This window comes from Dicentrarchus labrax, unplaced genomic scaffold, assembly GCF_905237075.1.
Source record: "Dicentrarchus labrax unplaced genomic scaffold, dlabrax2021, whole genome shotgun sequence".
NCBI classification, from domain to species: domain Eukaryota; kingdom Metazoa; phylum Chordata; class Actinopteri; family Moronidae; genus Dicentrarchus; species Dicentrarchus labrax.
Genome location: NW_026136761.1, coordinates 2,501 through 15,000, shown reverse-complemented (window position 1 = coordinate 15,000; position 12,500 = coordinate 2,501). Strand labels below are relative to the sequence as shown.

Below are 12,500 nucleotides of genomic sequence, written 5' to 3'. Positions count from 1 at the left end.
AGAGCGAGACTTCATGACGAGGATGACTCGTCCTCTCCAGCTCACCTGTCTGCACGTCGACACCCACTGATCTCACCTGTCTGCACGTCGACACCCACTGATCTCACCTGTACACAGACAGGAAGTCAGCAACAGGAAGAGGCGGAGCCAGCTCGCCTGCACTTTAGTTTTAATGTTTAATGTTGATATAAATTATTAAATCTTCTTTTATTTTACCTGAAGTTTGTTAATTTCACACCACACACTGTTGTCATGGCAACATCACAGTCCCTCATCCACCTGACTGTCACACCTGAGTCAGGTAAAATTATAATAATCCAAAATAAATAAATAATGAACGCAGCAGGTATTGATTGATTGAAGAGTAAAACACATTTATTATTATTATTATTATTATTATTATTATTATTATTACTTACTGTCTGTTAGTTCAGAGTCCTTCTGTTTGTTTCTTTACAAATAAAGTTGAATTGAAACTCGACTCTAATAATCTGTGTAACCCCACTAATACAGCACACACACACACACACTGTGTGTGTGTGTGTGTGTGTGTGACAAACAGAAACAGCTGCTGATGGTTGAAGAGTTTCAGAGTTAACTGACAGAACAACAGCTCCACCCAGAGGTAACATCTGGAACTGCAGCTGCTGAGTTAAACTAATAATAATAATGTTGTTATTATTATTATTAAGGAGAAGAACCTTACAGGATGAAGGTTTATTTCTGAGACACTGTCATTATCTTCCAAATATTTTTTTACCAAAATAAAATACATTTTTAATAAAAAACAAGAATAATATGAACAACTGTTGTGTTTTGTGTTTCAAGGCCACCGTACTTCCGTCCCAACTGACGACACACAATAATAATAATATAATAATAATTATTATTATATTTATATAAAGAATCTCTGCTGCTGTAGATTTATATGAACTGTTCCTGTCAGAGTTCAGCTGTGAAGTAAATGTGGGTTTTGTAGTCCATATTTCAGAAAGTTGTAGTTTCACTGCAGGCCGGATCCGACTGCACCACGTCATCATTCGGACCCTGTCAGTATATATATATATATATATATTATTTTAACTTCTATTTGATTTTAATTGTCTGTTTTGTTTTTTGTCTCCTGAAATATTTTAATCCGTAACTTTGCTTTTCGCCCCTTCCCGTTTTCTCTCTCTTCTGTCCGTCTGTCCCGCGGTCCCCGTCACGCTCGGTCTGTCTCGATCAGTCTCTCTCTCTCTTCTCTCTCTGTCGGTCTCTCTCTCTCTCTCCCTTCCCTCCCTCTCTCTCCCTCACACATCCTCCTCTCTGCAGTTTATAGTCAGTCTGACTGTTTCTTGTAAACGGAACTTCATCCCGCTGAAGTCTGTAAGTAACATTTATTATATTATAACCTTCAGTCTCTTTATGTTTTTATTTTATCCTGTAAATCAATAAAACCGAGCTGCGAACCAGCTGCTCGTTGCTAAGCAACAACAATTGTAAATAAATAATGTTAAACTTTATAATAATAATAATAATAATAACCGGATACTGACTGAGGAAATAAACTTTAACTATATTATTGATGCTTTATTATTAGTAGTAGATAGTAGATTTAATAGGATCAATATTACTATTGAAGTATTATATATAAAGTATTACAGTGTTAGCTCTCACTCCATTATAATCTATATGACTCACTGTACTGGGAGTTTCATTTATCTGGAAACTGTCCTCCTTCCTGCCCGGACATGTTCTCATTAGTTATTATTAGTTATTACCCAGCAACGTCTGCAGGAAGGATGTGTATTGTATTCTGTGTTTTTATCATTTTAAACAATCAGACAGACGTAATATAATGTAATGTAATGTAATATAATGTAATGTAATGTAATATAACGTAATGTAATATAACGTAATTTAATGTAATATAACAGTAAGTGATATAATGTAATGTAATGTAATATAACGTAATATAATGTAATGTAATGTAATATAACGTAATATAATGTAATGTAATGTAATATTGTTCTTTTTGTGACAGATTCACTGTTTTCAGCTCTTTGGTTGTTTTCTAACGCAGGACGAGGCCGTTGATCAGAGACTGAAGCTCTGTGAATGTACGCTGTGTTCAGTTCTTCAGATTTACATTTACATAATAACATCAGCCCTCAAAGTGAAGCTCTGGTGAAATCAGTGCTCTTAAGAAAGAGTATGTATTTAATCTCGTAACCACTCAGGATGTAATATTGCTCAAATCAGATGTTATCTACAAACCAAATCTCTCTATATTTCCATCCACGTTTCAGGTTATTCAGAGGTTTATGTGTATGCAGGCGGCAGGAGTTCGCTGTGGTTTACGAGAAATGACAGTCAGACTTCAGTGCTTTCAGATTTTAGAGCTGGAGAGTCAATCTGCTGACTCTGAATGGAAAGTCCTGAATAATTCAGACTCTGTGGATGGAAATGAAAACACACCTGCTCAACAACAAACTGTTTGTGTTCCACCGTAACTTTAAAAGCAGGAACACTGTTTTAAAAACAACTAAACTGACTCAAACTCAACTGCAGCTGTTAAAATGTGATATGGCTTAAAGGAAGGGAGGGAAAGTCCAGAGGAGTGACAGAATCATAAATGTTGTAACAGGAAAAATGATTCAATCTCAGTTCCTAGGTACTGTGTACACTCATCATTAAAGCATTAATTAAACTAATATCTAACAGCAGTCAACGTCAGACAACTTTATCAGCCTGTAGTGGAGACTAAACGTTAACAATGATCCATATCAGCAGTTTAATCCAACTAAAAGCTCCCTGCACCAAACTCCCTTTAAAGGCACACTATGCAAGATTTGTACCTTAATATAACAGCTTCAAAGTCATTTTGATGGTAAACGAACTCGTAGTATAGCGAATCATCCCGATAGCAAAGCAGTTGGCAGAACCAGTAATGCAAGTCTGAAAGGTGGCGTCCCGCCAAATCTCCCAAGAGTCACGAATTGCTTTACGGCGCGACGTCACATACATCATCGACATAAGAAGCAGCCTCAATGGGGGATAAAGATACGTTACCTGATCCATATGATTCATCTAGATACAGAGTATACTGATCAATTTGCCATAAAGTTCGAGTGTCTCGATCAATTCCTTCCTAAAGATACAGTGTATACTGATCAGTATACGGGGGGGATAAAGATACAGTGTATACTGATCAATATCATCCATAAAGATACAGTGTATACTGTTAATTGTGTTTGTGTGTCTCTGCAGAAGATGGATGTTTGTTTTGAGGAAGAGGAGGAGACAGCAGAGTCTCGTCTGTCTCTGAAGAGTGATCAGTCCATGGGTCATCCTCTACAGTTCACTGCTGAACCTCCTTCACACACAAAGTAAGACTACAGCAGTGAAGCTCAACTCTCATTTACAAAGTAACAGACTGTGAACTATTTCTTCTTATCTCTCTGTCTGTAATATAAATGTGTAATTCTGAAACTGAAAGCAGACAGTGATTACGAACAATGAAAGAAACTTGTGGGTAACATTGGAACTGAATTCACAGAGTTGAAAGAGAAACTAACCTGATGAAAGTACCAGCAGGGAACTTCAAATAGTTTACAAGAAGTCAGAATTGATGTTTATGTTTTTATCTCATATCTGTTGCTAGCAATGACAGAGAGGTCATTTTTAAGGTATTTCCAGGTATTCTCAGGGGCCAATCACACAGATCACTTCAATAACACCTTGGCGAAGAGCGTCCGGGGAAAAACAGCTGATGCGCTTGTTTGTGCAACCGGTCGAAAAAAATGTGTTGAAGCTTGTTGTGTTTCTAGCTTAATTTCAAAGAGGTGGATCACTGAGGTTACCTCTGCTCTGTAGCTCTCTCACCGTCCAACGGCTAACTAACTAGATAATGATCAATTTCAAAAAAGAGTTTGCTACAGGTGAGCTGGCTGCCTATAAAGTCTCCGCCCCTTCAGGAAGCAGGCAGGTAGTGGAGGGTTAGATACAAAGGGTCACCGTCTCTTGCTTGATTTGATTGGCTGTCTGGGCCAAGTGTGACATTGACGAGCGGCTTGACTCTGCACCTGTGCAGCGCAAGAGAGGAACACCTGAAAAACCAACACTTTATAACTTTACAACTTTACAACTTTATTCACTGATAAAGCACAGATCAAAAAGGGGGTGGGGCTTAGGAATGGTCTATTACTTAGCATTTTATCATGCTAACATTAGCTAATTAGCACTGAAACAAAGTAAAACTCAGGCTGATGGGAATGTTTTGTACTGGACAAATTACATTTTTACCTGATGATGAAGTTATTAATCCATATGGACGTCTGACATTCTCGTTGGAAAGGTTGTTTCAGATGCTGTTACGCTTTCACACGAGCAATAGATATCAAGGAAAGACAAATATTTTCATCTGAGCTACATGACCAGAAACTAGAAAGATTCTGAGGCAAAACAGCTCAAATTATACGTATTTATCTCATTATATCTTTTATAAGTAAAATCCTGATATTTTGTTAAAGATGATGGAAGTTGCCTTCATGTCCACAGAGGGGGAAGAGGTGTGGTGGCGCTGAGGAGGAGCCGAGGTCCTGCTGCCGTGCCCAAAGTATGGTCTCAAGCAGCTGTCGAGACCTCATCACCTCAGACTGGGATTGGTCTGGTTCTTCAGGAGCCTCTCTGCACTGTGGGAAAGAGTCCAGCAGAAGACCTGGACTCCAGACACCCAGTGGAAGTAAGACAGCATGACCTAAAGTTCTATTAAAGCCTCTGTATGGCCCATATTTAGAAATATATCTTTGCTTGTCCTTTAATGAGAGTAAATGACAATATTGCATACATCAATAGCTAGTAAGCTAGCTATAGCACACACATATTAATGGCCTCTGTATCATAACTGCAAGCACACAGTGCTGCAAGACCTGAATGAATACCAAAGTCAGTTTAATAAACTGTCCAAAAGAATCGTTGCTAAGCTTTAATTCTTCATATCAAGCTTAGGAATGCCACATAACAGACTTTCTTAACTAAAGGTGTCCCCCAGGGTTCCATTTTGGGACCTCTTTTTTCCCCTGTTTTTATAAATGACTTCGGTAAAGACATTAAAACAAAAATACACTTTTGTGCTGATGACAGTGTATTTTATATTCCCTCCATAAGCATGGGTGGTGAAAGAGCTTCAGACTTTATTTCAGTCATTACCGCTCAGAAGACAAACTTTGTGGTCTTCTCTAAAGCTTGCTTACAGTTGCTTGGTGATTTTAATATTTTCACATCTGAAGGTAAATCCATTGAAAGGCTGCCCTCGTACACAATCTTGGGTATATGGATAGACGACAAGCTTTGATTTAATCTAGTTAGGAAGCTCAAAGTGAGAGTTGGCTTGTATTTTAGTAATAAATCTTGTTTTACCTTCAATGCCATAAAAAACTTGTGGAAGCTTCTTTTTGTCTGTGATTGAATACGGTGACATATTGTATCTGCTGCCTCCTACGTTTCACGGAGCCGTGATTCAGTGCATCTCTACACTTCATTATAAACTCAAAGGCCCTCACTCACTATTTATTCTTTATGATTTTATGGGTTGGACAACATTGACCACTTGCAGACAACAGCACTCTGTGTTTTCTTTCTTTCTTTTGTATATCATGTTGTTAATGTTGTATTTTAATATGTTTGATATATGTTGATTTTGTATTTCCTGGTAAAATAAAACAAAATAATTGTTTTGTGATGTCTATATTGAATGCAGATCAGAGTGAATATTTTGATGCTTATAAGATCAGTCTGAAGACAAGATGTAAAAATGTGACTGAAGGAACTGATGAAACAGGAAGTGGAACCCTCCTCAACAGGATCTACACTGAGCTCTACATCACAGAGGGACAGAGTGAAGAGGTTAATACCCAACATGAGGTGAGACAGCTTGAGACAGCTTCCAAGATGGAGATCCTCCATGACGCTCCAATCAGGTGCCACAACATCTTTAAAGCCTTACCTGACCAACAGAAACACATCAGAGTGGTTCTGACGAACGGCGTCGCTGGCGTTGGAAAAACCTTCTCAGTGCAGAAGTTCACTCTGGACTGGGCAGAGGGCTTGGAAAACCAAGATGTCAGTCTGCTGGTTCTGCTTTCGTTCAGGGAGCTAAACCTGATCAAAGATGAGCAGTACAGTCTTCTCACACTGCTCAATGTTTTCCATCCAACATTACAGAAGGTCACAGCAGAGCAGCTCGCTGTCTGTAAACTTTTGTTCGTCTTTGACGGCCTGGATGAAAGCAGACTTTCACTGGATTTCCACAACAATGAGGTTGTGTCTGACGTCACACAGAAGTCTTCAGTCAACGTGCTGTTGACAAACCTCATCAAGGGGAATCTGCTTCCCTCGGCTCTCGTCTGGATAACTTCCAGACCTGCATCAGCCAATCAGATCCCTCCTGAATGTGTTGACAGGGTAACAGAAGTACGAGGCTTCACTGACGCCCAGAAGGAGGAGTACTTCAGGAGGAGAATCAGTGATGAAGATCTGTCCAACAGGATCATCTCACACATCAAGACCTCCAGGAGCCTCCACATCATGTGTCTAATCCCAGTCTTCTGCTGGATCACTGCTACAGTTCTGGTCCACATGTTGACTACAGACCAGAGAGGAGAGCTGCCCAAGACGCTGACTGACATGTACTCACACTTCCTGCTGGTTCAGACAAAGAGGAAGAAGCAGAAGTATGATGAGGGACATAAGAAGAGTCCACAGGAGCTTATGGAGGCTGACAGGGACGTCCTTCTGAAGCTGGGGAGGCTGGCGTTTGAACAGCTGGAGAAAGGAAACATCATGTTCTACCAAGAAGACCTGGAGCAGTGTGGTCTTGATGTCACAGAGGCCTCGGTGTACTCAGGAGTTTGTACAGAGATCTTCAGAAGAGAGAGTGTGATCTTCCATAAAAAAGTCTATTGCTTCATTCATCTGAGCATTCAGGAGTTTCTGGCTGCAGTCTACATCTTCCACTGTTACACCAACACGGAGAACGAGACACTGGAGACATTTCTTGGGAATGCCTGGGGTAGGTTTCGTAGCTGTGACCCATCTTTAGATATGCTCCTGAGTAAAGCCATGCATGAATCCTTAAAGAGCAAAAATGGCCACCTGGACCTGTTTGTCCGCTTCCTTCATGGCCTTTCGCTTGAATCAAATCAAAGACTCTTAAGAGGACTTTTAGGCCAGACAGAGAACAATCCAGAAAGCATCAATAAAGAAATCCACAATCTAAAGCAGATGAGCACCTACGAGATCTCTCCTGACAGAAGCATCAACATCTTCCACTGTCTGATGGAGATGAACGACCACTCAGTCCATCAGGAGATCCAAGAGTTCCTGAAGTTAGAAAACAGATCAGAGGTGAGACTCTCTGAGATCCACTGCTCAGCTCTGGCCTACATGCTGCTGATGTCCGAGGAGGTTCTGGATGAGTTGGACCTGAAATCTTACAGGATGTCAGAGGAAGGACAACTTAGATTGATCCCAGCTGTCAGGAACTGTAGAAAAGCTTGGTAAGTCCAGGGTCCATATTTAGCAAAAGTCTTATCCTTGGACTGGAATGTATGTACCGGTACTAGTAGGACTTCAGTGCTCTACAGCAGAGGTTTATGGTTCTGAGGAATGACCTGGTTCGATCCCTCCAGAGAGTGTCAAAGTGTTCTTGAACAAGACCCTGAACCCTTAACCGTTCCTGTATACTTTGAGCTCCAAAGTCTGGCCTTTGAGCAGAAGACAGTGAGTCACTCGAGGTGCCATTAACCTCCTTCTTAAGATAAAGTGTCTGTTTGTTGTGAATCTGGACCCATAAGGCCAGCACACAACAAAATAGTCAATATGAAAGTGGTCCCTGGTGCCAATAAAGGTTAGAAACCCCTGTTCTAAAGCACCCAGAACTGCAATAAAAATAAATTATGACAATAGGAGGACTTAGTCAATGCCAACTGGATTTACTGTTTTAGTCTTCTAGTCTGATCCAAAACACATCCTCACAGTATTTGTCACTTTATGTAAGTGAAGAGACCAGCAGTACAGTAACAAAAGCAGTAGTTTAGGAATGCCCCCTGCTGGAGTACAACATGCTTTTATACTATACACAGAGTATTTAGAAATTGACCAGTTGATTACAGATTTTTTTTTGTCCCATTTTAGTTGAGAATGGTTTTAGTTTGATTTTAAAACAAATACCATGTGAAAGCTGTTTTTTGGCAATATAAAACCACCAGAATAACTTTGTAAGAATGGCTCGACGGATATACAAATTATATTAATTGGTAAAAAATTGGCACGATATTAAATTTTTTCCCATTACAATCTTTCAGGCTTTCATGCGGTCGACTTTTTGAGATTCACTGTGAAGTCTTGGCCTCAGCTCTGAAGTCCAACCCCTCCCATCTGAGAGAGCTGGACCTGAGTAACAACAAGCTGCAGGATTCAGGAGTGAAGCTGCTGTCTGCTGGACTGGAGAGTCCAAACTGTAGACTAGAGACTCTGAGGTCAGAGAGATTAAATTAATTAGTTACATATTTATTATGACTAATGTTTATGTAAATATATTGAAATAATATATATGTATATCAGACAGAAAGAGTGAAGCTGCTGTCTGCTGGAGGACTGGATAGTCTATACTGTAGACTGGAGACTCTCAAGTCAGACAGCTTTATATTTATATCTATATATACATCAGACAGCGGGAGTGAAGCTTCTATCTGCTGGACCTGGGAGTCCATACTGTAGTCTGGAGACTCCCAGGTCAGACAGCTTAATTAGTTATACATTTATTTTGTGTAATGTTTATGTAAATATATAGCTGTGTGTACAATTTTCCTATTCCTGGCATACTATCTGCATTCTGATCGAACTAGGCTGTTCCAGTCTTGTTAGCTACACACTAGTTCACTCACTCACACACACACACACACACACTACTTCTTTATTCTTCATTCAGATTAAGTGACTGCTGGCTGACAGAAAGCTGCTGTTCTTCTCTGGCCTCGGCTCTGAAGTCCAAACCCTCACAGTTGACAGAGCTGGACCTGAGTAACAACAAACTGCAGGATTTGGGAGTGAAGCTGCTGTCAGCTGGACTGGAGAGTTCGCATTGTAGACTGGAGACTCTCAGGTCAGACAGTTCTTTTTTTAGTTCCTTACTGAAATAAGTACAATAGAAATGCTGTGAACAAACATCTAGACAATTATGCTGATCCACACTGACCAGCCTGTATCCCAGCAATGACAATTACATATCAATCATAAGCTACACATTTTAAATGTACATTTACTGTAACAAAATAAACTATATCTAAATTCACACTTGGAAAGCACATATACCTGCACTGAAGTTAAAGAATGTTCTTTCATTTCAACAAATGTGACTGCTTTAAAATATAAAGCGACAGACATTCACATTGTATTCAACTGAGTAAATGTTGTAGTTTTTTTTCCCTTATTTAGTTTGAGGTACTGCAGGCTGTCAGAGAGGAGCTGTTCAGCTCTGGCTTCGGTTCTGAAGTCCAGCAACTCCCATCTGAGAGAGCTGGACCTGAGTTACAACAAGCTGCAGGATTCAGGAGTGAAGCAGCTGTCTGCTGGACTAGAGAGTCCACACTGTAGACTGGAGACTCTGAGGTCAGAAACTGTTTATTCAGCTCTTTGCTAAAGAAATATTCTGGGTCAGTTCTTACACTACGTACCACCACCTTAAAAAAATGTTTTTGACCGATGTATCTGTCATCAACTCCTTCCTGTTTCCTGGGGCTCTCCACTTTGCCTTCAAACTTTCTCACAGAAGGAAAATAATGGATGCAAGCTAACTGCCTCAAACTTAACAGTAAAAAATCTGAAGTCCTCGTCATCGGCCCAAATTCTATCCAACATTATTGTACAACTAGTTTTCAGATTGCAATCTGTGGTGACAACAAACTCTTTAAAATACCAATTTATTCATCGTTCTATGATCTGATATTTGATTAATTTATGGAATAATTTTAAAGGCTTATAGCTAACCTAATTTTTCTTGTAATATTAGATTTTTATGTAATGTAGTTTATATTTGTGTCATAATTTGTTGCTGGACGACTGCCATCTAACTACATGTGTTGTTCTTTGTTCAGACTGAGTTTTTGCAGTTTGTCAGAAAGCAGCTGTAGTTTTTTGGCTTCAGCTTTGAAGTCCAACCCCTCCTATCTGAAAGATCTGGACCTGAGTTACAACAAGCTGAAGGATTCAGGAGTGAAGCTGCTGTGTGCTGGACTCGAGAGTCCATACTGTAGACTGGGGACTCTGAGGTAAGACAGCCTAATTTAAGTAATTGATTATAGATTTATTATGTAATGTTCATATAAATGTATCTTTGATTTATATAAATATATTTATATTATATATCTCTATATATACATTATATGTATATCAAACGGCAGGCGTGAAGCTGTTGTCTGCTGGACTAGTGTCCATACCGTAGACTGTAGACTCTCAGGTCAGACAGTCTAATTTAAATAATTGATTATAGATTTATTATGTAATCTTCATATAAATGTATCTTTGATTTACATAAACATATTCTTGTATTCAAGAATCTAAAGCAGCTCCACCACATTTGCTTCAGATGTGTTGATTGCCATTTAATTTTTGATTCAGATTAGTGAGTCCATAAACCATGTAACATTTTGTGTTATCACCAGTTTAAGGGCAAAGGGCATTGCCCAAAACCATGAAACTGTTGCCCTATGTCTCATTAACTCTCAGAAATTAGTATGTACAGACAGCTCCAGTCTACAGTATGGACTCTAGTCCAGCAGACAGCAGCTTCACTATCTGCATTCTGGTTGAATTAGGTTGTTCCAGTCACACGCTTTATTCTCTGGTCTTCATTCAGATTAACTGACTGCTGCCTGTCAGAGAGCTGCTGTTTGTTTCTGGCCTCGGCTCTGAACACCTCCCACCTGAGAGAACCGGATCTGAGTAACAACAGAGTAAAGCTGCCGTCTGCTGGACAGGACAGTCAGTCAGATCAGTAATCACATACATGTTGTGAAAAGAATATTGTTTTTATTAAGACAACATCTGGCCAATCATCACACAGAAACTTGTTGTGATCACTTTGTTGTTCCCTACAGGGCGACAGAAACCTTGAATGCCGGCGGCGGTTTTTAAAGATGTGAGTATAAAAACGTCAAACATCCTATTTCATTATAGAAAGTAACTTTGACACCTTGCAGTGAGGTTCACAAATTAAAAACATGCAGTCACAGCCCAACAGATGCAAGTTCAATCAAAATCTGTCTCATAACTCAGAACCTAGTAAACTAAATCACATATAAACATCTATGCAAATACACAAAAAAAATCCTTTAAAAAAGATGCCTGAGAACTTGCTTGAGCAGTTCTGACTCTGTAACATTGATCAACACAGTAAACTATGCTAATGCTCTCCGTCCACTACAGTCCACACCAATGATTTCTGTTTTCTGTTTTCTGTTTTCAGTTTTCAGTTTTCCAAATAGACTCAGTCTCATTGACAACATTTCAGAGGAAATCGCTCTATAAGGAACTTTTTGAAGACAAAATATTGCTTCAAGACTTCCTAAAGAATCACAGCATGATTGTTCAAAGGCAAACTGCGGACTGAAAGCAGACGATACGGCAGGAAATTCAGGGAATAGGATGAAACTTTTTAGAGCCTGCAGACCATCTGGGTTGTCCCAAAGTGGACTCATCATCCACTCAATGTGTCACTTTCATTATCACACCTTCTGTCTGGTTTCATTACCTGTTATATGAACTGTAAATGAGTTACATTTGTGTGTTTAGTGTTTTATATACAGACAAACATTGGCTGTCATTTGTTTTGGTGTTGTTGTTGTTATGAGTTGATTTATCTTCAGTTTCTGTAATTTTTTGTTGTAATTTTCTTGTTTTGCACATTTCCTAGAAGCACCTGAGAGAGAGAGAGAGAAATTCAAATCAAAGGCCAAATGAGCTGTTTATGTTTTTTCTTGATCAAGAGAGAGCCTCCTCTCTCCTATTGGATGCTTGGTATAGGCTGTTTATGCATTGTGTGAGAATAGTTGGAATGGACATCAGGACTTTATTTACTATAAAACTTCGTCCCCATATGAGGACGCAGGGTTGCAGGAGGCTATACTACAGCCAGGTTCCTGCCAGGGCCCTGCAGCTCAGAGGAGGAAGAGGAGGAGGAGGAGGAGGAAAAAGAGGAAGAGGCAATGGAGGATGACACCTCTCCATGGAGATCATCCTGTGGTCTCCCACACATGGAGAGTCCCTGCCATTTGCCCAGAGGACCGTCTGCAGCCAGCCTGGTCCTACAAGCCTGGGGCCAGGTCCATGGTCAGTAGGAGGAAGAGGAGGAGGAGGAGGAGGAACCACAACCACAGCCAGGGCCCTCCAGAAAGCAGAGGCACAACGCATAAGGGTTTGGACAAAAGTGTGCCAACCCGTGTCCATCGAGGGGGTCG

At 40.0% G+C, this 12,500-nt stretch overlaps 2 protein-coding genes across 7 annotated transcripts in view; both read left to right on the top strand.

Moving 5' to 3' along the window:
* The window catches only part of ctc1 (CTS telomere maintenance complex component 1), a 20,915-nt gene extending 20,434 nt beyond the window's left edge, over positions 1–481 (top strand). The window contains exon 25 of the mRNA XM_051393680.1: positions 1–481. This exon is cut by the window's left edge and continues 22 nt beyond it. Within this exon, the coding sequence (XP_051249640.1) occupies positions 1–70 (70 nt within the window). The 3' untranslated portion in view covers positions 71–481.
* A 4,033-nt stretch (positions 482–4,514) lies between these two features.
* LOC127359691 (NACHT, LRR and PYD domains-containing protein 12) overlaps positions 4,515–12,500 on the top strand; it is an 8,627-nt gene continuing 641 nt past the window's right edge. The window contains exons 1-9 of one of the 6 annotated variants that reach the window (XM_051393687.1): positions 4,515–4,726; positions 5,744–7,541; positions 8,349–8,522; positions 8,975–9,148; positions 9,481–9,654; positions 10,140–10,313; positions 10,901–11,025; positions 11,142–11,182; positions 12,152–12,500. The exon at positions 12,152–12,500 is cut by the window's right edge and continues 641 nt beyond it. In XM_051393687.1, the coding sequence (XP_051249647.1) occupies positions 4,603–4,726; positions 5,744–7,541; positions 8,349–8,522; positions 8,975–9,148; positions 9,481–9,654; positions 10,140–10,313; positions 10,901–11,025; positions 11,142–11,158 (2,760 nt within the window). In that variant the 5' untranslated portion in view covers positions 4,515–4,602 and the 3' untranslated portion in view covers positions 11,159–11,182; positions 12,152–12,500. Of the gene's footprint in view, positions 4,727–5,743; positions 7,542–8,348; positions 8,523–8,974; positions 9,149–9,480; positions 9,655–10,139; positions 10,314–10,900; positions 11,026–11,141 lie in introns of all 6 variants that reach the window. The other 5 variants (XM_051393684.1, XM_051393686.1, XM_051393688.1 and 2 more) reach the window with 5 other exon arrangements.